Genomic DNA, 27,123 nt, shown 5'->3' on the forward strand with positions numbered 1-27,123 from the left:
GATGCGCCAAATGTTTTCTAATGGTGAGAGATCTGGACTGCAGGCTGGCCATTTCAGTGCCGGATCCTTCTTCTACACAGCCATGATGCTGTAATTGATGCAGTGTGTGCTCTGGCATTGTCATGTTGGAGAATGCAAGGTCTTCCCTGAAAGAGGGATCGTCTGGATGGAGCAGATGTTGCTCTAGAACTTGGATAGACCTTTCAGCATTGATGGCCTTTCCAGATGTGTAAGCTGCCCATGCCACACACACTCATGAACCCCAGACCATCAGAGATCAGCTTCTGAACTGAGCGCTGAGAACAGCTTGGGTTGTCCTTGTCCTTTTTAGTCCGGATGGCGTCCCAGTTTTCCAAACAGAACTTCAAATGTTGAGTCGTCTGACCCCAGAACAGTTTTCCACTTTGCCACCGTCCATTTTAAATGAGCCTTGGCCCAGAGGAAACGCCTGCGCTTCTGGATCATGTTTAGATATGGCTTCTTCTTTGACCTGTAGAGTTTTAGCCGGCGACGGTGAATGGCGCGGTGGATTGTGTTCTCCAATGTTTTCTGGAAGTATTCCTGAGCCCATGTTGTGATGTCCATTACAGGGCTGAAGATCACGGGCATCCAGTTTGGTTTTGACCCTTGACCCTTACGCACAGAGATTGTTCCAGATTGTCTGAATCTTTGGATGATATTATGCGCTGTAGGTGATGATAACTTCAAACTCTGTGCAGTGTTTCTCTGAGAAACTCCTTTCTGATATCGCTCCACTATTGTCCGCCGCAGCATTGGGGGAATTGGTGATCCTCTGCCCATCTTGCCTTCTGAGAGACACTGCCACTCCGAGAGGCTCTTTTTATACCCAATCATGTTGCCAATTGACCTAATAAGTTGTAAATTGGTCCTCCAGCTGTTCCTTATGTGTACATTTAACTTTTCTTGCATCTTATTGCGCCAGTCCCAACTTTTTTGGAATGTGTAGCTCTCATGAAATCCAAAATGAGCCGATATTTGGCAAGATATTTTAAAATGTCTCCCTTTCAACTCTTGATATGTTATCTATATTCTATTGTGAATAAAATATAAGTTTATGAGATTGTAAATTATTGCATTCCTTTTTTATTCACAATTTGTACAGTATCCCAACTTGTTTCGAAACGGATTTGTACTTAACAAATTGCATTTGAAATAGAGATGCACAATATTTGATTTTTGCTTATTTATTTATTTTTATTTTTTCAGCTCATTTTGGCCGATAGCTGATGTGGATATCAGTATAGTTTCCTTTTGCTTGGAAACAACTCTCTCCTGTGCAGGGATTATAAACAAACTATTGTTCATTTTGGTTAGTTTTAAACAAAATCTTAATAGTTCTACTAATAAAATCTACTAATATATCGATATTGTGATATTAATTGCCTATTTTATACAGCCAGTTACATTTTAATAACTCACAAATGCAACCAAAAAATATAACTTAAAATATGTAAACATTTCTCTGAAAATTTCTCTGAAAACCAACAAAACATGAGTGTCTGGGTTTGATTTCACAATAATCAGAAAGTCTTCTGAGATGCCAAGAGTTCCTCAGTGCTTGTCGCTGCCTGTTCGCAGAAACCTGGGGTTATTCTGAGGGAATGTAAAGATGGATATATCTCTGGCCTCCCAATATAAACCCAGAAGGATATCCGGAAGAAGAGTTCCCATTCGTTCCCCATAGAGAAACATGTTCAGTGAGGATATTTTGCTGCTGTAGAAAACATATTTGTTTACCAAATCCGAAAGAGAGATGTTCCGATCATTGAGAGTTCACTCTTGTGAAACAACACATGACTTGATAAAGTAGGGCTGCACAATCGATCCAATTTGTAATCTTGATTACAATTACGGATGCCTCAATTATGTAATCGTTCAATAAAATGTAATTGCAATTACAAAAAAAGTCCACATATATTATTCTGTGTGCTTAATGCTTTTTTTCTTCCTTTCTACAAGTTTTTTCCTCCATTGTTTTATTTTTATTGTTTGTATAATATTATAATACCATGCATGTTTAACTTTTTTTTATTAAAATCAATACGTTTTTCAGGAAGAGTGTTTTCAGCTTGTTTATTCTGGTATAACAATATGGCATGCAGTCGCTTCAAACAATGGCATAAAGCTATTCAAAACATCATTCAATGTAAATTGTGATAATCGTAATTTACAATCGCAATTACAATTTCAGGGGAATAATCGACAATTGTGATTTTTGTCATAATCGTGCAGCCTTATGATAAAGTCTTCAAAATATTTGCATATATCTGAATATTTTGCTATAAATATGGTTCTGCTTTATTAACCTGCTAACTGTCCTTAATATTGACCAATTATATACCATTTGAGCTTCAATTTTTGGTGAATAATAGGCAACAGTTTATTCATGTGCAAACGTTACACAGAACTGCCATTAAAGGTAGTTTATTGTACAATTCTAAGGAAAAGCGTGAGGTAACAGTAATAATATTAAATGTAGCTGCGAGCAGCATTTATCGGGGTTCAAGGCATGTAACCACTTGGATCATGAATGGAAAATATTTGAAACATTGAAAACTCATTGTTTAAACTGCTTTTACATTGAAACTCAAACCACCCCCAATGTGCAGCATCCACCCTGGGCATCGTTTAAATGCCACGGCCTACCTGAGCATTGTTTCTGACCATGTCCATCCCTTTATGACCACCATGTCCCCATCTTCTGATGGCTACTTCCAGCAGGATAATGCACCATGTCACAAAGCTCAAATCATTTCAAATTGGTTTCCTGAACATGACAATGAGTTGACTGAACTAAAATGGCCGCCACAGTCCCCAGATCTCAACCCAATAGAGCATCTTTGGGATGTGGTGGAACGGGAGCTTCGTGCCCTGGATGTGCATCCCACAAATCTCCATCAACTGCAAGATGCTCTCCTATCAATATGGGCCGACATTTCTAAAGAATGCTTTCAGCAGCTTGTTGATCAACGCCACGGAGATTTAAGGCAGTTCTGGAGGAGAAAGGGTCAAACACAGTATTAGTGTGTGCTCCTAATAATCCTGCAGGTGTGTGTATATTTACAGAAGGAATCAAATACAAAATAATAAACCCACAGGAGAAGAAAGCGCCAAAGAAAACGACAAACTAACTAGTGAAAGAGTTAGTTAAATGTTTCCACGCCCTAACTTGCCTACTCCAGCTCACCAAACAAAACACACTCTTCTGAACTGGTGTAACTAATACATCAAGGTCACTGAAATGTCAGCATGTGCGTCACGTAACATCTTACCTGTCCAGTTTTCCCCTGGGGCGAGGATATGATGGATGTTAAACTAGCTCAACTAAAATATTGACACATTCTCCATTTGTGATGTATTGCATGTCTTGAGTGCAAACTGGGTTCTTACCCATTCTGAAAAATGCAAAAAAATGAAGCGAGTTTGTGCTTAAAGCAAGAACAAATATGCCTTATACACTATATTGCCAAAAGTTTTGGGACGCCATGCACCTGAGTTTTAATGCCATCACATTGTTAACCCGTGGGGTTTAATCTGGAGTCGGCCCACCCTCTCTAACAGCTCCAGCTCTTCTGGGAAGGCTTTCCTCAAGGTTTAGGAGTGTGTTTATGGGGATTTTTGCCCATTCTTCTAGAAGCTCATTTGTGAGGTCAGGCACTGATGTTGGACGAGAAGGCCTGGCTCTCAGTCTCCGCTCTAATTCATCCCAAAGCTGTTCTATCAGGTTGAGCTCAGGACTCTGTGCAGGCCAGTCCAGTTCCTCCACACCAAACTCCTCATCCATGTCTTTATGGACCGACGCTTTGTGCACTGGAGCGCAGTCATGCTGGGACAGGAAGGGGCCGTCCACAAACTGATCCCACAAAGATGAGAGCATGAAATTGTCCAAAATGTCTTGAAGTATTAAGAGTTCCTTTCACTGGAACTAAGGGGCCAACTCCTGAAAAACAAGTTACAGAATGTCTTTTTTTCTTTTCTTGTTTTGCGTGTTTTGTAGGGAGATTTTAGCTGTAAGAAAGCAAGCGGTCATAACTTCGACATGCAGTCCGTTCCCATCCAGAGTTTATCCGAGCTGGAGCGAGTCCGGCTGCAGGAAGTGGCTCTGGTCAGGCTGATGAAAGACTTTGATTTGGGATGCCAGATCACTATCCCTAAAGGTACACACATCGCCGGAATAAAGAGACGTATTGTTTGATAGTCTAAAAGGTTCGCAGTTGTTTTCTGTTGTATCTCTAATGTTTTGTGTGTTTTCCAGATGGACACAAGCGGAAAAAGTCGCTCAGGAGAAAGCTGGATTCTTTATCAAAGGAAAAGAGAGACAAAGGTCTGTACTCTGGTTTATAAACCTGCATGGTTGATTGCTACAAGTTTTCAGTAGGGATGCACATCTGAATCGACCGATAAACACTTGAAATCTAAAAATCACCATATGAAGAAATTATGCCGATATGCCTTGCTGATGTGATAGCGTGTTGATATGTACCTGAGATAACTGATCGTGCGAGGAGTGCTTTAGCGATAAGACCATGTCAGCACTGTGGTCATTCCTCAAGTGAAAACAAGCAAATACATTGCATGTTTGGTGATTTATATTAACAGTTTTTAAATGCTGCCTTGAATTGGTGAATGGTCATACAGAAGGACGTGACCGTCAGCAGCAGTTGCCAGTTTTTCACAACAAAACATGCCCAAAACATGCCCAAATTGAGCCCAAAACATGGCCAAATCAAACCCAAAACGAGTCCAACTCGAAACCAAAACGAGCAAAATCGAGCCCAAAACATGCCCAAAACGAGCCCAAATCAAAACCAAACGAGCCCAAAACATGCCCAAAACGAGCCCAAATCAAAACCAAACGAGCCCAAAACATGCCCAAAACGAGCCCAAATCGAAACCAAAACGAGCCCTAAACGCTCCCAAAACGAGCCCAAATCAAACCCAAAACGAGTCCAAATCGAAACCAAAACGAGCAAAATCGAGCCCAAAACATGCCCAAAACGAGCCCAAATCAAAACCAAACGAGCCCAAAACATGCCCAAAACGAGCCCAAATCAAAACCAAACGAGCCCAAAACATGCCCAAAATGAGCCCAAATCGAAACCAAAACGAGCCCTAAACGCTCCCAAAACGAGCCCAAAACATGCCCAAAACGAGCCCAAATCAAAACCAAACGAGCCCAAAACATGCCCAAAACGAGCCCAAATCGAAACCAAAACGAGCCCTAAACGCTCCCAAAACGAGCCCAAATCAAACCCAAAACGAGCCCAAATCTAAACCAAAACGAGCCCAAATCGAAACCAAAACGAGCCCTAAATGCTCCCAAAACGAGCCCAAATCAAACCCAAAACGAGCCCTAAACGCTCCCAAAACGAGCCCAAATCAAACCCAAAACGAGCCCAAATCGAAACCAAAACGAGCCCAAAACGCTCCCAAAACGAGCCCAAATCGAGCCCAAATCGAGCCCTTAACGCTCCCAAAACGAGCCCAAATCGAGCCCTAAACGCTCCCAAAACGAGCCCTTAACGCTCCCAAAACGAGCCCAAATCGAGCCCTAAACGCTCCCAAAACGAGCCCTAAACGCTCCCAAAACGAGCCCAAAACGAGCCCTAAACGCTCCCAAAACGAGCCCAAATCGAGCCCTAAACGCTCCCAAAACGAGCCCAAAACGAGCCCTAAACGCTCCCAAAACGAGCCCAAATCGAGCCCTAAACGAGCCCTAAACGCTCCCAAAACGAGCCCTAAACGCTCCCAAAACGAGCCCAAATCGAGCCCTAAACGCTCCCAAAACGAGCCCTAAACGCTCCCAAAACGAGCCCTAAACGCTCCCAAAACGAGCCCAAATCGAGCCCTAAACGCTCCCAAATCGAGCCCTAAACGAGCCCTAAACGCTCCCAAAACGAGCCCTAAACGCTCCCAAAACGAGCCCAAATCGAGCCCTAAACGCTCCCAAAACGAGCCCTAAACGCTCCCAAAACGAGCCCAAATCGAGCCCTAAACGCTCCCAAAACGAGCCCTAAACGCTCCCAAAACGAGCCCAAATCGAGCCCTAAACGCTCCCAAAACGAGCCCTAAACGCTCCCAAAACGAGCCCAAAACGAGCCCTAAACGCTCCCAAAACGAGCCCAAATCGAAACCAAAACGAGCCCTAAACGCTGCCAAAACGAGCCCTAAATGCTCCCAAATCGAAACCAAAACGAGCCGGAACGCTCCCAAAACGAGCCCAAGTCGAGCCCAAAACATGCCCAAAACGAGTCCAAATCGAAACCAAAACGAGCCGGAACGCTCCCAAAACGAGCCCAAGTCGAGCCCAAAACATGCCCAAAACGAGTCCAAATCGAAACCAAAACGAGCCCTAAACGCTCCCAAAACGAGCCCAAATTGAGCCCAAAATGAGCCCAAAACGAGCCCAAATCGAAACCAAAACGAGCCCTAAACGCTCCCAATATGAGCCCAAAACGAGCCCAAAACATGCCCAAAACGAGCCCAAATCGAAACCAAAACGAGCCCAAAATGCTCCCAAAACAAGCGAAATCGAACCCAAAACTATCCCAAACCGAGCCCAAAACATCCCCAGATTGAGCACAAAACAAGTCCAAATCGAAACCAAAACGCTCCCAAAACGAGCGAAATTGAGCCCAAAACTGGCCCAAATTGAGCCCAAATCAAACCCTAATGAGCCCAAAACATGTAGCCTAGAAATCTAGAATCTGCCGTAAGTGTCGTCTTAGCAACTTTCAATACACTTCTGAGCTGTAAAAGCCAAACTCTGGTAGATTTAAAAAATAATAATAATGTGCTGTTTTTGATTGAATGTTAAGTCAGTAGATTTTAAATAAATAAATAAAATAATAATAATAATGTGCCATTTTTGTTTAAATGTCAGTAGATTTAAATAAATAAATAAATAAATAACTAAATAATGTGCTGTTTTTGATTGAAGTAGATTTAAATAAATAAAAAAGGTTTGTTTGTGTACTGTGCTCGATTAACTGAGACTTCTCGCAGCACTTGCATGCTGTTGTTTGTTTCGTTGCTTCTGTTGCTCTCCTCTTTTGTAAGTCGCTTTGGATGAAAGCGTCTGCTAAATGATTAGATGTAAATGTAGATTTTGATGCACATGTTCTGAGCATCTTACGCTTCAGTGGAGGAACATCTGACCATCACATGATTTCCTCACATTTGACTGGTCACCTAGTAATCTGAACGCTTTCTGCTTTTACTTCACAGCTTCAAATCCCTAATACGTGCTATTTCTGGGATCCGATGGAAAGCGAAATGTCAGATGTATGGGGATGTATGGTGCTTTCCCCAGTGTTTGTGTAGCCGGGATTCGTTTGCACGCTCACAGTAAAGCACTTCCTGTGTGATGATGTCAGAGGCTCAGTGTGGAATGTCACCATACTAACATGGGTTATGGATTATTATATGATATTTTAAAGGGTTAGTTCACCCATAAATGTAAACTCTGTGATTAATTCCTCCTGTGGTTGGCCAGCCGTCAGACCTCCGCTCATCTTCACACACAGATGAAGATATTAGTGTTGAAATCCGATAGCTCAGAAAGGCCTTCATTGACACCAATGTCATTTCCTCTCTCAAGACCCATAAAGGCACTAAAGACGTCGTTACAAAGCCCATCTCACTACAGCGGCTCTACAATCATTGATGAAGAGGCCAGAATAGAGTTAGTGCGCAAAAACACTAAATAACGACTTATATAGTGATGGCCGATTTCAGAACAAAGCTTCGGACCGTTATGAGTCAGTGAATCGACTCATGATTTGGATCGTGTGTCAAACTGCTGAAATCACGTGACTTTGGCGATCCGAATCATGAATCGAATGAATTGTAAAGATGTGTTCTAAAAAGAAGTGCATGTAAACACGCTCACTGTCACTAATTACGCAGCCTATGGTGTCGGCGGCCTCTACTGTTCCCTCTGCGTTCTTCCTTTCCCCCGTGATTTTGTCTATATCGTGAATATTAGACGACCCCGCATTTTTCACTCTATTTTAAGGACACAAGCCTCATCTTACACCATATCCTAACTACACGCAACGCGATTAGATTCTAACGAAAACGGCGAGTGGGCGGGCTCTAGAACGGGCTCTGGGACGGGCTCCGGGACGGCGAGTGGGCGGGCTCTGGGACGGGCTCCGGGACGGCGAGTGGACGAGCTCAGGGATGGGCTCCGGGATGGCGAGTGGGCGGGCTCTGGGACGGGCTCTGGGACGGCGAGTGGGCGGGCTCTGGGACGGGCTCCGGGATGGCGAGTGGGCGGGCTCTAGAACGGGCTCTGGGACGGGCTCCGGGACGGCGAGTGGGCGGGCTCTGGGACGGGCTCCGGGACGGCGAGTGGACGAGCTCAGGGATGGGCTCCGGGATGGCGAGTGGGCGGGCTCTGGGACGGGCTCTGGGACGGCGAGTGGGCGGGCTCTGGGACGGGCTCCGGGATGGCGAGTGGGCGGGCTCTGGGACGGGCTCCGGGACGGGCTCCGGGATGGTGAGTGGGCGGGCTCTGGGACGGGCTCCGGGATGGCGAGTGGGCGGGCTCTGGGACGGGCTCAGGGATGGGCTCCGGGATGGCGAGTGGGCGGGCTCTGGGACGGGCTCCGGGACGGCGAGTGGGCGGGCTCTGGGACAGGCTCCGGGACGGCGAGTGGACGAGCTCAGGGATGGGCTCCGGGATGGCGAGTGGGCGGGCTCTGGGACGGGCTCTGGGACGGCGAGTGGGCGGGCTCTGGGACGGGCTCCGGGATGGTGAGTGGGCGGGCTCTGGGACAGGCTCCGGGACGGGCTCCGGGATGGTGAGTGGGCGGGCTCTGGGACGGGCTCCGGGACGGCGAGTGGGCGGGCTCTGGGACGGGCTCCGAGATGGCGAGTGGGCGGGCTCTGGGACGGGCTCCGAGATGGCGAGTGGGCGGGCTCTGGGACGGGCTCCGGGACGGCGAGTGGGCGGGCTCTGGGACGGCGAGTGGGCGGGCTCTGGGACGGGCTCCGGGACGGCGAGTGGGCGGGCTCTGGGACGGCGAGTGGGCGGGCTCTGGGACGGGCTCCGGGATGGTGAGTGGGCGGGCTCTGGGACGGGCTCCGGGACGGCGAGTGGGCGGGCTCTGGGACGGGCTCCGGGACGGCGAGTGGGCGGGCTCCGGGACGGTGAGTGGGCGGGCTCTGGGACGGGCTCCGGGACGGCGAGTGGGCGGGCTCCGGGACGGTGAGTGGGCGGGCTCTGGGACGGGCTCCGGGACGGCGAGTGGGCGGGCTCTGGGACGGGCTCCGGGGCGGCGAGTGGGCGGGCTCTGGGACGGGCTCCGGGGCGGCGAGTGGGCGGGCTCTGGGACGGTGAGTGGGCGGGCTCTGAGACGGGCTCCGGGACGGCGAGTGGGCGGGCTCCGGGACGGCGAGTGGGAGGGCTCCGGGACGGCGAGTGGGAGGGCTCCGGGACGGCGAGTGGGCGGGCTCTTGGACGGGCTCCGGGACGGCGAGTGGGCGGGCTCTGGGACGGGCTCTGGGACGGTGAGTGGGCGGGCTCTGGGACGATGAGTGGGCGGGCTCTGGGACAGGCGTGCGGGCGGGCTCCGGGACGGCGAGTGGTCGGGCTCTGGGACGGCGTGTGGGCGGGTTCTGGGACGGTGAGTGGGCGGGCTCTGGGACGGGCTCCGGGACGGCGAGTGGTCGGGCTCCGGGACGGCGTGTGGGCGGGCTCCGGGACGGCGTGTGGGCGGGCTCTGGGACGGCGAGTGGGCGGGCTCCGGGACGGCGTGTGGGCGGGCTCCGGGACGGCGTGTGGGCGGGTTCTGGGACGGTGAGTGGGCGGGCTCTGGGACGGTGAGTGGGCGGGCTCTGGGACGGGCTCCGGGACGGCGAGTGGTCGGGCTCTGGGACGGCGAGTGGTCGGGCTCTGGGACGGCAAGTGGGCGGGCTCTGGGACGGCGAGTGGTCGGGCTCTGGGACGGTGAGTGGGCGGGCTCTGGGACGGGCTCCGGGACGGCGAGTGGTCGGGCTCCGGGACGGCGAGTGGTCGGGCTCTGGGACGGCGAGTGGTCGGGCTCTGGGACGGCAAGTGGGCGGGCTCTGGGACGGCGAGTGGGCGGGCTCCGGGACGGTGAGTGGGCGGGCTCTGGGACGGGCTCCGGGACGGCGAGTGGTCGGGCTCCGGGACGGCGAGTGGGCGGGCTCCGGGACGGCGAGTGGGCGGGCTCCGGGACAGGCGTGCGGGCGGGCTCCGGGACGGCGAGTGGTCGGGCTCCGGGACGGCGAGTGGTCGGGCTCCGGGACGGCGAGTGGTCGGGCTCCGGGACGGCGAGTGGTCGGGCTCCGGGACGGCGTGTGGGCGGGTTCCGGGACATAAACACTACCTGAGATTAACATTGCCATGTTTTGTGTTGTTCCAGCTGCAACGTCGCACAAAAATAGAAACCGTTTCTAAAATAGATTCATCGCGTGTCGCCATTGCGGCTGGTTAGGACAAAAAGTCGAATTACCATGGAAATGGTACCATGGCTTTTATCGCGTGTCGCGGTGCATATAGTTAGGACACGCCGTTATATCGGGTATATATACGGTAATTAATTAATGCAATGTAATGAAATAACAGATGCTCTGCGTGTTTCAGAGCGTAGTGCACAGCGCACTTCATTATTCTCAGTAGTTTTTCATTTCTAAGTTACGGTACGATTGTAATAAAGTTCTGTAGTGTGTGTATTCACGGTAACTGTGTGTGTGTGTGTGTGTGTTCCTCAGAGTCGGAGCCCCAGGCGTTTGGCGTTCCGCTTTCGCAGGTTATCTTTAACGACCGCCGCCATAAGCAGCTTCAGGAGGATCGAGAGTCTTCAGGCCTGCAGCCTATTGGCCGCCGATCCACCAATAAGGAGCTTTCCAGCAGTAACTCCTCCCTCAGCTCGTCCTCGGAGACGGCCAATGAAAACGCTTCCCCCGGCACGCCAGAGACGGCCCTGCGCTCCCGCCGACGGGTACACACTGCACAAACACACACACACACACCGGATGACTGACAGTGAGTGTGTGCATGCTGAGAGTGTGTAAAAGCTTAGAAGTAATTTGGATGTTTTGATATGTTTCTAACATGAATTAGCACATTTGTTAACATGATTAGCACATCACTAACATGATTCGCATGATTTAGCACATGTTAGCAGGATTAGCATGTTGTCGGCGTGGTTTAGCACACAATAGCAGGATTAGCATGTTGTCGGCATGGTTTAGTACATGTTAGCAGGATTAACATGTTGTTGGCATGTGCTGTGGTTCTCGCGTGTAGGGCGGCATGTCTGTGGATTGCATCACGGATCTGGACGATAGCCATTCGCGGCTCCTAGAGGCTCTTCAGCTGTCCATGCCTGTGGAGCCGGAGAGGAAGAAGATTAGCGATGCTAAGCTCAGCCTGAACCCCATTTACAGACAGGTGCCGCGCGTGCTGGACAGCTGCTGCCAACACCTGCAGAAATACGGTCAGTGTTTACGCCTCCGTATGCCCCGCCCACAACTTCCTGTTCCGATTGTCCACGCGCCTTGCTTTCATAGGGGCTTTAGAGTTGAGAATAGCATGATGTTTTTGCTCTTCAGGTCTGCAGACGGTCGGCATCTTCCGTGTTGGAAGCTCCAAGAAGAGAGTTCGACAGGTGAGAAGAGATCAGTGTAATTCACTTCAACTGCCAGTGCTCATAATGTTTTGCCTGATTACTGTGTGTATATATTCAGGGCTCGACATTAATGCTTGTCTGGGAGAGTGAACGAGAATTTTACGGACCCACTTTATATTAGGTGGCCTTAACTAATATGTACTAACATTTTATTTAATCATTTGTTACAGTGCACTTATTGTGTACGTACATGTTTTTACACTGTACTTACATTTTTTAAAAAATACCTGCATGTAATTACGTCTGTAATTAATTTCTGTAGTGACATTTATAATTACACAGTTCAGTGCAATTACAGGCACTTCCCTTACACCTTAAACCCTTACCCTTAAACTCACACACACACCACACCTGTGCCTAACTCTACCCTTAAACTCACACACACACCTGTGCCTAACCCAACCCTTAAACTCACACACACACCACACCTGTGCCTAACTCTACCCTTAAACTCACACACACACCTGTGCCTAACTCTACCCTTAAACTCACACACACCACCACACCTGTGCCTAACTCTACCCTTAAACTCACACACACACACACCTGTGCCTAACTCTACCCTTAAACTCACACACACACCTGTGCCTAACTCTACCCTTATTCTCACACACCACACCTGTGCCTAACTCTACCCTTAAACTCACACACACACACACCACACCTGTCCCTAACTCTACCCTTAAACTCACACACACCACCACCACACCTGTGCCTAACTCTACCCTTAAACTCACACACACCACCACACCTGTCCCTAACTCTACCCTTATTCTCACACACCACCACACCTGTCCCTAACTCTACCCTTAAACTCACAAACACCACACCTGTGCCTAACTCTACCCTTAAACTCACACACACACCACACATGTGCCTAACTCTACCCTTAAACTCACACACACACCACACCTGTCCCTAACTCTACCCTTAAACTCACACACACCACACCTGTGCCTAACTCTACCCTTAAACTCACACACACCACACCTGTGCCTAACTCTACCCTTAAACTCACACACACACCACACCTGTGCCTAACTCTACCCTTAAACTCACACCACACACCTGTGCCTAACTCTACCCTTAAACTCACACACACCACACCTGTGCCTAACTCTACCCTTAAACTCACACACACACACCACACCTGTTCCTAACTCTACCCTTAAACTCACACACACCACCACACCTGTGCCTAACTCTACCCTTAAACTCACACACACCACCACACCTGTCCCTAACTCTACCCTTATTCTCACACACCACCACACCTGTCCCTAACTCTACCCTTAAACTCACAAACACCACACCTGTGCCTAACTCTACCCTTAAACTCACACACACACCACACATGTGCCTAACTCTACCCTTAAACTCACACACACACCACACCTGTCCCTAACTCTACCCTTAAACTCACACACACCACACCTGTGCCTAACTCTACCCTTAAACTCACACACACCACACCTGTGCCTAACTCTACCCTTAAACTCACACACACACCACACCTGTGCCTAACTCTACCCTTAAACTCACACCACACACCACACCTGACCCTAACTCTTCCCTTAAACTCACACACACCACACCTGTGCCTAACTCTACCCTTAAACTCACACACACACACCACACCTGTCCTTAACTCTACCCTTAAACTCACACACACCACACCTGTGCCTAACTCTACCCTTAAACTCACACACACCACACCTGTGCCTAACTCTACCCTTAAACTCACACACACACACACACACCACACCTGTCCTTAACTCTACCCTTAAACTCACACACACCACACCTGTCCCTAACTCTACCCTTAAACTCACACACACACACCACACCTGTCCCTAATTCTACCCTTAAACTCACACACACACCACACCTGTCCCTAACTCTACCCTTAAACTCACACACACCACCACACCTGTGCCTAACTCTACCCTTAAACTCACACACACCACACATGTGCCTAACTCTACCCTTAAACTCACACACCACACCTGTGCCTAACTCTACCCTTAAACTCACACACACCACACCTGTGCCTAACTCTACCCTTAAACTCACACACCACACCTGTGCCTAACTCTACCCTTAAACTCACACACACCACACCTGTGCCTAACTCTACCCTTAAACTCACACACACCACACATGTGCCTAACTCTACCCTTAAACTCACACACACCACACCTGTGCCTAACTCTACCCTTAAACTCACACACACACCACACCTGTGCCTAACTCTACCCTTAAACTCACACACACCACACCTGTGCCTAACTCTACCCTTAAACTCACACACACCACACATGTGCCTAACTCTACCCTTAAACTCACACACCACACCTGTGCCTAACTCTACCCTTAAACTCACACACACCACACCTGTGCCTAACTCTACCCTTAAACTCACACACACACCACACCTGTGCCTAACTCTACCCTTAAACTCACACACACACCTGTGCCTAACTCTACCCTTAAACTCACACACACCACACCTGTGCCTAACTCTACCCTTAAACTCACACACACACCTGTGCCTAACTCTACCCTTAAACTCACACACACCACACCTGTGCCTAACTCTACCCTTAAACTCACACACACACCACACCTGTCCCTAACTCTACCCTTAAACTCAAACACACACCACACCTGTCCCTAACTCTACCCTTAAACTCACACACACACACCACACCTGTCCCTAACTCTACCCTTAAACTCACACACACACACCACACCTGTCCTTAACTCTACCCTTAAACTCACACACACCACACCTGAGCCTAACTCTACCCTTAAACTCACACACACACCACACCTGTCCCTAACTCTACCCTTAAACTCACACACCACCACACATGTCCCTAACTCTACCCTTAAACTCTCACACACACACACACACCTGACCCTAACCCTACCCTTAAACTCACACACCACCACACCTGTCCCTAACTCTACCCTTAAACTCACACACACACCACACCTGTGCCTAACTCTACCCTTAAACTCACACACACACCACACCTGAGCCTAACTCTACCCTTAAACTCACACACACACCACACCTGTCCCTAACTCTACCCTTAAACTCACACACACACCACACCTGTCCCTAACTCTACCCTTAAACTCACACACACACCACACCTGTGCCTAACTCTACCCTTAAACTCACACACACACCACACCTGTCCCTAACTCTACCCTTAAACTCACACACACACACCACACCTGTCCCTAACTCTACCCTTAAACTCACACACACACCACACCTGTGCCTAACTCTACCCTTAAACTCACACACACACCACACCTGAGCCTAACTCTACCCTTAAACTCACACACACACCACACCTGTCCCTAACTCTACCCTTAAACTCACACACACACCACACCTGTCCCTAACTCTACCCTTAAACTCACACACACACCACACCTGTGCCTAACTCTACCCTTAAACTCACACACACACCACACCTGTCCCTAACTCTACCCTTAAACTCACACACACACACCACCTGACCCTAACTCTACCCTTAAACTCACACACACACCACACCTGTCCCTAACTCTACCCTTAAACTCACACACCACCACACATGTCCCTAACTCTACCCTTAAACTCTCACACACACACACACACCTGACCCTAACCCTACCCTTAAACTCACACACCACCACACCTGTCCCTAACTCTACCCTTAAACTCACACACCACCACACCTGTCCCTAACTCTACCCTTAAACTGACCCACACCACCACACCTGACCCTAACTCTACCCTTAAACTCACACACACACCACACCTGTCCCTAACTCTACCCTTAAACTCACACACACACACCACACCTGTCCCTAACTCTACCCTTAAACTCACACACACACCACACCTGTGCCTAACTCTACCCTTAAACTCACACACACACCACACCTGAGCCTAACTCTACCCTTAAACTCACACACACACCACACCTGTCCCTAACTCTACCCTTAAACTCACACACACACCACACCTGTCCCTAACTCTACCCTTAAACTCACACACACACCACACCTGTGCCTAACTCTACCCTTAAACTCACACACACACCACACCTGTCCCTAACTCTACCCTTAAACTCACACACACACCACACCTGTCCCTAACTCTACCCTTAAACTCACACACACACCACACCTGTGCCTAACTCTACCCTTAAACTCACACACACACCACACCTGTCCCTAACTCTACCCTTAAACTCACACACACACACCACCTGACCCTAACTCTACCCTTAAACTCACACACACACCACACCACCTGACCCTAACTCTACCCTTAAACTCACACACACACCACACCTGTCCCTAACTCTACCCTTAAACTCACACACACACCACACCTGTCCCTAACTCTACCCTTAAACTCACACACACACCACACCTGTCCCTAACTCTACCCTTAAACTCACACACACACCACACCTGTCCCTAACTCTACCCTTAAACTCACACACACACCACACCTGTCCCTAACTCTACCCTTAAACTCACACACACACCACACCTGTGCCTAACTCTACCCTTAAACTCACACACACACCACACCTGTCCCTAACTCTACCCTTAAACTCACACACACACCACACCTGTCCCTAACTCTACCCTTAAACTCACACACACACCACACCTGTGCCTAACTCTACCCTTAAACTCACACACACACCACACCTGTCCCTAACTCTACCCTTAAACTCACACACACACACCACCTGACCCTAACTCTACCCTTAAACTCACACACACACCACACCACCTGACCCTAACTCTACCCTTAAACTCACACACACACCACACCTGTCCCTAACTCTACCCTTAAACTCACACACACACCACACCTGTCCCTAACTCTACCCTTAAACTCACACACACACCACACCTGTCCCTAACTCTACCCTTAAACTCACACACACACCACACCTGTCCCTGTTAATGAATTCAGTATCGTGATATATATCGTATCGTGAGTTCAGTATCGTGATATATATCGTATCGTGGGTTCAGTATTGTGATATATATCATATTGTGAGTTCAGTATCGTGATATACAGTCCCTGACAAAAGTCTTGTCGCTTATCTATTTTCTAGAAATACCTGATATTAACCTGACTTTTAATTAATTAATTGGTGTTAGAAATAGCTCATATGAAAAGCTAAAACCCTCCCAAATGATGTTTAATGCACTGAAATAAATAATGTTCACAGAAAAAATATTTGTATCGTGAGTTCAGTATCGTGATATATATCGTATCGTGAGTTCAGTATCATGATATATATCGTATCGTGAGTTCAGTATCGTGATATATATATCGTATCGTGAGTTCAGTATCGTGATCTATATATCGTATCGTGACTCGATTGTATCGTTACACCTCTAGTCAATGCCAGTATTGACCGTGTGTGTGTGTGTGTGTGTGTGTGTGTGTGTGTGTGTGTGTGTGTGTGTGTGTGTGTGTGTGTGTGTAGCTGCGAGAGGCGTTCGATCAGGGGGCTGATGTGGCTTTAGACCAGCGGAACAGTGTCCATGATGTGGCGGCGCTGCTGAAAGAGTTCCTCCGAGACATGCCTGACCCTCTGCTGACCCGAGAGCTGTACTCCGCATTCATCAGCTGCGCATGTGAGTGTGTGTGTGTGATGGGTAGGTTTAGGGGCTGTGTGTGTGTGTGATAGGTAGGTTTAGGGGCTGTGCGTGTGTGTGCGTGTGTGTGTGTTGGGTGGGTATAGGGGCTGTGTGTGTGATGGGTAGGTTTAGGGTGTGTGTGTGTGTGTGTGTGTGATAGGTAGGTTTAGGGGCTGTGTGTGTGCGTGTGTGTGTGTTGGGTAGGTATAGGGGCTGTGTGTGTGATGGATAGGTTTAGGGTGTGTGTGTGAGTGTGTCTGGCTCTCTCTTACATCTATTGTGGCGTGTGTGTGTGTGCAGCTCTAGAGAAGCCCCATCAACACACTGCTCTACAGCTGCTCATCTGTCTGCTTCCTGCCTGTAACAGCGACACACTCCAGTGTTTGCTGCACTTCCTGTCTGAAGTGGCCAATCATGCGCAGGACTCCAGAGACGCTGACGGGAAGGAGGTGAGCTGATAATAATCATAATCATAATAATCATAACTGTGTGTTGATCATCAGATCCTCATCTGAGAATGATTAGTGAAGGATCATGAGACTCTGAAGAGTAATGATGATGATGATCACAGGAATAAATCACACTTTACTGTATATTCACATAGAGATCAGATGATCTACTGGAGGAATATTACACTGCTTTACTGGAGTTATGATCAGATTAATGAGCAGAAGAGACACTTCCAGAAATATTACACTTTTGAACGTTAGTGTAGTTTCATTTCTGTGATTCAAACTGTCGATCTTCAAATGCATAAATACTGAGATGTCAAAAATTATCAAAAGGGTAATAAAAGTATAATATTTTAGCCTGTGTGTGTGACAGAAAAAGTGTGTGTTTGTGTGTGCGTGCGTGCGCATCAGAGTGTGTGAGTGTGCGTGCGAGTGCAATTGTCAATCAATCAATCAATCAATCAACTTTATTTATATAGCGCTTTTACAATCACGATTGTGTCAAAGCAGCTTCACAGTGTCAAACAGGATAATATTGCGACAAAATTAGATTTGGCTGTACAGTCGTACTGGAGTAAACAGTGATGTTATCAGCTTATTTTAATTTATCATATAGCAACAATGTTGGCAGATCAGTATTATAGTTTATAGAATTAAATAAGACCTAATTCATACATTTTATTTGTATAATAAGTTGAATAACTTTAATCATATTTTTAGTGTCCCCAACTGAGCAAGCCAAGCCAAAGGCGACAGTGGCAAGGAACCAAAACTCCATCAGGGCGTGATGGAGAAAAATAAACCTTGGGAGAAACCAGACTCAGTCGGGGTGCCAGTTCTCCTCTGGCCTATTAACACACCGTGTAAGATTATTATTCTGGCAACCTTACAGGTCGGAAATCATATTAGATCGGATTATTCAAAATTTCAGGGTATAACGGAAGAGACAGATTTATTTGGAAATAAATGATGGGATGGTGCGTCGATTACACAAGAGTATGAATACATGAAAGATCGGAATTATTGCGCCGAAGACGGGTTTTGAGCATGTCGTGCCAGTGAGGCAAATTCGGAGGAGACACCATTTGACACGGCTCAGCAGACACTCCAGGATGCGTTGGTCATGTCCAGGCAGGTCCACCATCCGATCCGGACAGGGCCCAGATCCGGGATAAACCTCGGGATAAACAGAGAGACTAACATTAGCGTAGATGTCACTCTTTTTATGATGTAACGAGTACATCAGGTGTTATGGGAAGTGTTCCCGGTTCCGGCTGACCTAGTTAATGCAGCCTAACAATCAGTCAATTGATCTGAATAATGAAAGTTAAAAATGTTCTATGTGTATGCCATAGTAAAGAGATGTGTTTTTAGTCTAGATTTAAACTGACAGAGTGTGTCTGCTTCCCGAACAATGCTAGGAAGACTATTCCACAATTTAGGAGCTAAATAGGAAAATGATCGACCGCCTGCAGTTGATTTAGATATTCTAGGTATGATCAACTGGCCAGAGTTTTGAGACCGCAATCGACGTGATGGAGTATAATGCGTTAAGAGCTCGCTTAAGTACCGGAGCTAAACTATTTAGTGCTTTGTAAGTAATAAGCAAGATTTTAAAATGTCTGCGATGTTTAATAGGGAGCCAGTGCAGTGTTGACAGAACTGGACTAATATGATCATACTTCCTGGTTCTAGTAAGAACTCTAGCTGCTGCATTTTGGACCAGCTGGAGTTTGTTTATTAAGCGAGCAGGGCAACCACCCAGTAGAGCATTACAATAATCTAGCCTTGAGCTCATGAACGCATGTACTAACTGTTCAGCATTTTGCATTGAAAGCATGTGCCGTAATTTAGATATATTTTTAAGATGATAAAATGTGGTTTTACAGATGCTAGAAACGTGGCTTTCAAATGAGAGATTGGTATCAAAGAGCACACCCAGGTTCCTCACTGACGACGAGGGCTTGACAGAGCAGTCATCAAGTGTTAGACAGTATTCTCGGTTACTACTTGTGGAACTTTTCTGTCCAATAATTAAAAATTCAGTTTTATCTGAATTAAGTTGCAGGAAATTACTATTCAACCAATTTTTTATATCAGCTCTGCATTCCGTTAATCTTGTGAATTGGTAAGTTTCGTCAGGGCGTGAGGAAATATAGAGCTGAGTATCGTCAGCATAACAATGAAAACTAACGCCATGTTTCCTAATGATATCTCCCAGTGGTAGCATATACAGGGTGAAGAGCAGCGGTCCTAACACTGAGCCTTGCGGTACCCCATACTGAACTTGTGATCGGTGTGACATCTCTTCATTTACTGCTACAAACTGATAACGGTCAGATAAGTACGATTTAAACCATGCCAAAGCAGTTCCACTAACGCCAACATAATTTTCGATTCTATTCAGAAGAATATTGTGATCGATAGTATCAAATGCAGCGCTAAGATCGAGTAACACTAATAGAGAGATACAACCACGATCAGATGATAAGAGTAAATCATTTGTAACTCTAATGAGAGCAGTCTCAGTGCTATGATATGGTCTAAATCCTGACTGGAAATCCTCACATATACCATTTCTTTCTAAATAGGAACATAATTGTGAAGACACGGCCTTTTCTAGTATTTTTGATAGAAACGGTAGATTCGAGATTGGCCTGTAATTGACTAATTCTTTAGGATCAAGTTGCGTTTTTTTAATAAGTGGTTTAATTATAGCCAACTTAAAAGTTTTCGGTACATATCCTAATGTCAAAGATGAATTAATGATATTAAGCAGAGGATCTATGACCTCTGGAAGTATCTCTTTTAATAGCCTAGTCGGTATAGGGTCAAGCATACATGTTGTTGATTTTGATGATTTTACGAGTTTAGCCAGTTCTTCTCCTCCTATAGCAGTGAATGAGTGTAATTTTTCCTCAGTGACCCTGCAGTGCTCTGTCTGAAGTGATACTGTAATAGACGGCTGCATGGTTATAATTTTATTCCTAATATTATCAATCTTACTAGTAAAGAAGTTCATAAAGTCATTACTGCTGTGTTGTTTACAAACATCAGAAGCTGAAGCTTTATTTTTTGATAATTTAGCCACTGTATCGAATAAATACTTTTTTATTCGTGTGTGTAAAACGTGTGTGTTTTATTCGGGTTGTGTTTGTTTTCTTCTAAAAGAGATGAGAAATAAGCAGATCTAGCAGTTTTTATGGCCTTTCTGTATGCCATCATGCTCTCTTTCCACAAATTGCGAAAAACCTCTAGTTTTGTTTTCTTCCAGCTGCGCTCCATTTTTCTGGCTGCTGTTTTAAGGGCCCGAGTGTGCTCGTTGTACCACGGCGTTGGATTATTTGCTTTAATCTTCTTTAAGCGCCGGGGAGCAACTATGTCTAAAGTGCTAGTAAGGAGAGAGTCAATAGTTTCTGTTGCAGCATCAAGTTCCTCTTGGCTATCTGTAATGCTGAGGAGATGGAACTGATGAGGAAGATTATGTACAAAGCAATCTTTAGTCGCAGCGGTTATCGTCCTGCCATATTTGAAGCGAGGGGATGGCTTTGCAGCCTTAGGTAAATTAAGTATACATGATATTAGGTAATGATCTGAGATGTCATCGCTCTGCTGCAGAATTTTAACGGTATCAACATTTATTCCATGTGACATTATTAGATCTAAAGTATGATTAAGGCGATGAGTGGGTCCTGATACGTGTTGTCTAACTCCAATAGAGTTTAGAATGTCTCTAAATGCCAATCCCAATGCGTCTTTTTCATTGTCTACGTGGATATTAAAATCCCCAACAATTAGTACTTTATCTACAGCTAATACTAACTCCGATACAAAACCAGCAAATTCTTTGATAAAGTCTGTATTGTGCCCTGGTGGCCTGTATACAGTAGCCAACACAAATGTCAGACGGGATTTATCATTTACACTACACAGTGTTACATAAAGCACCAAAACTTCAAAGGAATTATATTTGAAACTAGACTTCTGAGTAATACTGAAGATATTATTATAAATTACAGCCACACCTCCCCCTTTACCTTTCAGACGTGGCTCATGTTTGTAACAATAATCTCGGGGGGTGCACTCATTTAAAGTAATGTAATCGTCAGGTTTTAGCCAGGTTTCTGTCAAGCACAGCACATCTAAGTTATGATCTATAATCATATCATTGACAACAAGCGTTTTTGGCGAAAGGGATCGAATATTCAGCAACCCAAGCTTTATCAATTGTTCATCCGTATTATATCTGTTGTTTATTTGTTGGACATCAATTAAATTTTTACTGTTGAATGGTTTTGATGGTTTTTTGTATTTACTAATTCAAGGAACAGACACAGACTCTATATGAGAATATCTAGGTGAAAGAGTCTCTATGTGCTGGGATTTAGCTGACTTTGGTGGCGTGAGACAGCTAGCAGACGGTTGGTTTAGCCAGTTTGTCTGCTTCCTGACCTGGGCCCCAGTGAGTCAAGGTTTAGCTCTAAGACTATGTGCCAAATTACTAGAGAGAAGAGCAGCACCAGTCCAGGAGGGATGAATGCCGTCTATCTTCAACAGGTCAGGTCTGCCCCAAAAACTTTTCCAATTGTCTATGAACCCTATGTTATTTTGCAGACACCACTTAGACAACCAGCCATTGAGTGATGATAATCTGCTAACTATTTCATCACTCCTTTTCGCAGGGAGAGGACCAGAGAAAACTACGGCTTTTGACATCGTACTTGCGAGTTTACACACCTCTTTAATGTTAATTTTGGTGATCTCCGACTGGCGAAGTCGAACATCATTAGTGCCAACGTGAATAATAATCTTAGAGAATTTACGATTAGCTTTAGCCAGCACTTTTAAATTTGCTTTGATGTCAGGCGCTCTGGCTCCTGGTAAACATGTGACTATGGTGGCTGGTGTCTCTATTTTCACATTCCGTGTAATAGAATCGCCAATAACTAGGGCACTTTCAACAGGATCCTCAGTGGGTGCTTCACTGAGTGGGGAGAACCTGTTTGATGTTCTAATCGGAACGGAAGAGTGGTTTTTTGATCCGCGACTATGCTTTCTCATCGTCACCCAGCCCTGCTGCGCGGGCTCAACCGGAACCAAACAATGAGTGTTCACTAAGCTAGTCGCATCCAAAGCAGTATCTAAAGCTGTTACATTCTCACTACTCTCACATAAAGCTTGGATGCGTGTCTCTAAATCTGAAATCTTCTCCGTCAGCCTGATTAATTCCTTACATTTATCACATGTGAAGCCCTGTTCGCCAACGGAGAGAGATATGCTAAACATGTAGCATGCAGTGCAAGTGACAATGACAGGAGAAGAAGACATGGCTTACCGTATTTGTTGATGAATCCAAAACTTACCACATTTGTCTGATGGAGTCTTTTTAATAATCCAACTCACCACAGTTGTCTATAGAACTCAGAAAACAGGAGACCCGGATGCTGGGATGGAAGGCAACCAGGCTAGCGAAAAGCTAACGTGTGGTAGTGATTTAGATTAAAAGCTAGTAATGTCAAATTTAAATTGATAGGCTATATTAAACACTATATGGTGATGAGTAAGTTATATTTAGCAGTGTAGATTACAAAGAAAATATATCAAATAGAGATTCAAACACAGCTATACAGAGCTACAAACACTGTGGTGGCAGCAGCAGCAGCAGGCAGACAGACAGGAGCAATCGATCAGGAACAATCAATCAGCCTAATTGTGTATGTGTGTGCGTGCAAGTGTGTGTGTGCAAGTGTAAGTGTGCGAGTGTGTCCGTTTGTGTGTGCATCAGGGTGTGTGAGTGTGCGTGCGAGTATGCGTGCGAGTGTGTGTGTGTGCATCAGAGTGTGCAAGTGTAAGTGTGCGTGCGAGTGTGTCCGTGTGTGTGTGCATCAGGGTGTGTGAGTGTGCGTGCGAGTATGCATGCGAGTGTGTGTGTGTGCATTAGAGTGTGCAAGTGTAAGTGTGCGTGCGAGTGTGTCTGTGTGCCGGTCGGTGTGTGTGTGCATCAGGGTGTGTGAGTGTGCGTGTGAGTGTGTCCGTGTGCATCAGGGTGTGTGAGTGTGCGTGCGAGTGCAATTGTGTGTGTGTGTGTGCGCGTGCGAATGTGTGTGTGCAAGTGTAAGTGTGCGTGCGAGTGTGTCCGTGTGTGTGTGCATCAGGGTGTGTGAGTGTGCGTGCGAGTGTGTGTGTGTGCATCAGAGTGTGTGTGCGCATCAGAGTGTGCAAGTGTAAGAGTGCGTGCGAGTGTGTCCGTGTGTGCATCAGAGTGTGCAAGTGTAAGTGTGCGTGCGAGTGTGTCCGTGTGTGTGTGCATCAGGGTGTGTGAGTGTGCGTGCGAGTATGCGTGCGAGTGTGTGTGTGTGCATCAGAGTGTGCACACACGGACACACTCGCACGCACACTTACACTTGCACACACACACTCGCACGCGAGTGTGTGTGTGTGCATCAGAGTGTGCAAGTGTAAGTGTGCGTGCGAGTGTGTCTGTGTGTGTGCATCAGAGTGTGTGTGCGCATCAGAGTGTGCAAGTGTAAGAGTGCGTGCGAGTGTGTCCGTGTGTGTGTGCATCACGGTGTGTGAGTGTGCATGCGAGTGTGTACGTGTGTGTGCATCAGGGTGTGTGAGTGTGCGTGCGAATGTGTCTGTGTGTGTGTGCATCAGGGTGTGCAAGTGTGAGTGTGCGTGTGAGTGTGTCTGTGTGCATCAGGGTGTGCAAGTGTGAGTGTGCGTGCGAGTGCAATTGTGTGTGTGTGTGTGTGTGTGCGCGTGCGCGTGCGAGTGTGTGTGTGTAAGTGTGCGTGCGAGTGTGTCCGTGTGTGTGTGCATCAGGGTGTGTGAGTGTGCGTGCGAGTGTATGTGTGTGTGTGCATCAGAGTGTGCAAGTGTAAGTGTGCGTGCGAGTGTGTCCGTGTGTGTGTGCATCAGGGTGTGTGAGTGTGTGTGCGAGTGTGTACGTGTGTGTGTGTGCATCAGGGTGTGTGAGTTTGCGTGCGAGTGTGTCTGTGTGTGTGTGCATCAGGGTGTGCAAGTGTGAGTGTGTCTGTGTGCATCAGGGTGTGCAAGTGTGTGTGCGTGTGAGTGTGTCCATGTGCATCAGGGTGTGCAAATGTGAGTGTGCGTGCGAGTGTGTGAGTGTGCGTGTGTCAGTGTGTCTGTGTGCATCAGGGTGTGATGTGTGATGCACACACACACGGACACACTCGCACGCACACTTACACTTGCACACACACACTCGCACGCGCACGCGCGCACACACACACACACACACACAATTGCACTCGCACGCACACTCACACTTGCACACCCTGATGCACACAGACACACTCACACGCACACTCACACTTGCACACCCTGATGCACACACACACAGACACATTCGCACGCACACTCACACACCCTGATGCACACACACGTACACACTCGCATGCACACTCACACACGGACACACTCGCACGCACTCTTACACTTGCACACTCTGATGCACACACACACTCTTATGCACACACACAGACACACTCGCACGCACACTTACACTTGCACACTCTGATGCACACACACACACTCGCACGCACACTCACACACCCTGATGCACACACACGGACACACTCGCACGCACACTCACACTTGCACACACACATTCGCACGCGCACACACACACACAATTGCACTCGCACGCACACTCACACTTGCACACCCTGATGCACACGGACACACTCACACGCACACTCACACTTGCACACCCTGATGCACACACACACACGGACACTCACACTTGCACACCCTGATGCACACACACACAGACACACTCGCACGCACACTCACACTTGCACACCCTGATGCACACGGACACACTCACACGCAAGTGTGAGTGTGCGTGCGAGTGTGTCCGTGTGTGTGTGCATCAGGGTGTGCAAGTGTGTGTGCATGCGAGTGTGTCCGTGTGTGTGTGCGTCAGGGTGTGCAAGTATGAGTGTGCCTGCGAGTGTCCGTGTGTGTGTGCATCAGGGTGTGCAAGTGTGAGTGTGCGTGCGAGTGTGTCCGTGTGTGTGTGCATCAGGGTGTGCAAGTGTGAGTGTGCGTGCGAGTGTGTCCGTGTGTGTGTGCATCAGGGTGTGCAAGTGTGAGTGTCCGTGTGTGTGTGTGCATCAGGGTGTGCAAGTGTGAGTGTGCGTGCGAGTGTCCGTGTGCATCAGGGTGTGCAAGTGTGAATGTGCGTGCGAGTGTCCGTGTGTGTGTGCATCAGGGTGTGCAAGTATGAGTGTGCGTGCGAGTGTCAGTGTGTGAGTGCATCAGGGTGTGCAAGTATGAGTTTGCGTGCGAGTGTCAGTGTGTGAGTGCATCTGGGTGTGCAAGTGTGAGTGTGCGTGCGAGTGTCCGTGTGCATCAGGGTGTGCAAGTGTGAGTGTGCGTGCGAGTGTCCGTGTGCATCAGGGTGTGCAAGTGTGAGTGTGCGTGCGAGTGTCCGTGTGTGTGTGCATCAGGGTGTGCAAGTATGAGTGTGCGTGCGAGTGTCCGTGTGTGTGTGCATCAGGGTGTGCAAGTGTGAGTGTGCGTGTGTCAGTGTGTGAGTGCATCAGGGTGTGCAAGTGTGAGTGTGCGTGCGAGTGTCCGTGTGTGTGTGCATCAGGGTGTGCAAGTGTGCGTGTGTGAGTGTGCGTGTGTCAGTGTGTGTGTGCATCAGGGTGTGCAAGTGTGAGTGTGCGTGCGAGTGTCCGTGTGCATCAAGTGTGCGTGCAAGTGTGTCAGTGAGTGTGTCCATGTATGTGTGCATCAGGGTGTGTGAGTTTGCGTGCGAGTGTGTGTGTGTGTGTGTGTGTGTGTGTGTGTGTGCGTGTCCGAGTGTGAAAGTGTGCGTGCGTGTGTGTGTGTGTGTGTGTGTGTGTGTGTGTGAGGATGGGTGGAAAAGTAAGATGACACACAGATGATAAACTGTAGATAACTGTGTGTTATTGCAACACAAATCCCACACCAGTGATGTCACCATTAGTCATTTGTTCTCACACGTCTCTTCTGTTGCCTTTGCTTGTTTATGTTTAGCTTAAGACCCAGAACTGAACTACGCTCACACAAAATACTTACAAATTACTCCACTCTTTCTTTCTTTAAGACTGGTCATAACTAAAGTCATTTACATAAAAAGGTAGTTTGGTCCAATTTGAAAAGTACAACACACACACACACACACACACACACACACACACACACACACACACAGACAAAGACACAGAAGTTCACCGAGCTCATAAAAGTACAGTCATTGTTTGTGCTTCAGGTGGTTGGGAACAAGATGACGTCTCTGAATCTGGCCACCATCT

The 27,123-nt window shown here is 47.5% G+C and overlaps 1 protein-coding gene across 4 annotated transcripts in view; it reads left to right on the forward strand.

Annotated features, from left to right (window-relative positions):
- The window catches only part of LOC137075770 (rho GTPase-activating protein 6), a 58,086-nt gene that overhangs the window by 22,501 nt on the left and 8,462 nt on the right, over nucleotides 1–27,123 (forward strand). For all 4 annotated transcript variants that reach the window (XR_010905103.1, XM_067444717.1, XM_067444720.1 and 1 more), the window contains exons 2-9: nucleotides 4,019–4,178; nucleotides 4,277–4,345; nucleotides 10,765–10,994; nucleotides 11,303–11,492; nucleotides 11,608–11,663; nucleotides 17,207–17,357; nucleotides 17,661–17,809; nucleotides 27,081–27,123. The exon at nucleotides 27,081–27,123 is cut by the window's right edge and continues 137 nt beyond it. Coding sequence is in view for 3 of the 4 variants with exons in the window: in XM_067444717.1 (XP_067300818.1) it covers nucleotides 4,019–4,178; nucleotides 4,277–4,345; nucleotides 10,765–10,994; nucleotides 11,303–11,492; nucleotides 11,608–11,663; nucleotides 17,207–17,357; nucleotides 17,661–17,809; nucleotides 27,081–27,123 (1,048 nt within the window). In the remaining variant the exon portion in view is untranslated. The remainder of the gene's footprint in view (nucleotides 1–4,018; nucleotides 4,179–4,276; nucleotides 4,346–10,764; nucleotides 10,995–11,302; nucleotides 11,493–11,607; nucleotides 11,664–17,206; nucleotides 17,358–17,660; nucleotides 17,810–27,080) is intronic.

The sequence above is a fragment of the Pseudorasbora parva genome, chromosome 5 (genome assembly GCF_024679245.1).
Source record: "Pseudorasbora parva isolate DD20220531a chromosome 5, ASM2467924v1, whole genome shotgun sequence".
NCBI classification, from domain to species: Eukaryota; Metazoa; Chordata; class Actinopteri; order Cypriniformes; family Gobionidae; genus Pseudorasbora; species Pseudorasbora parva.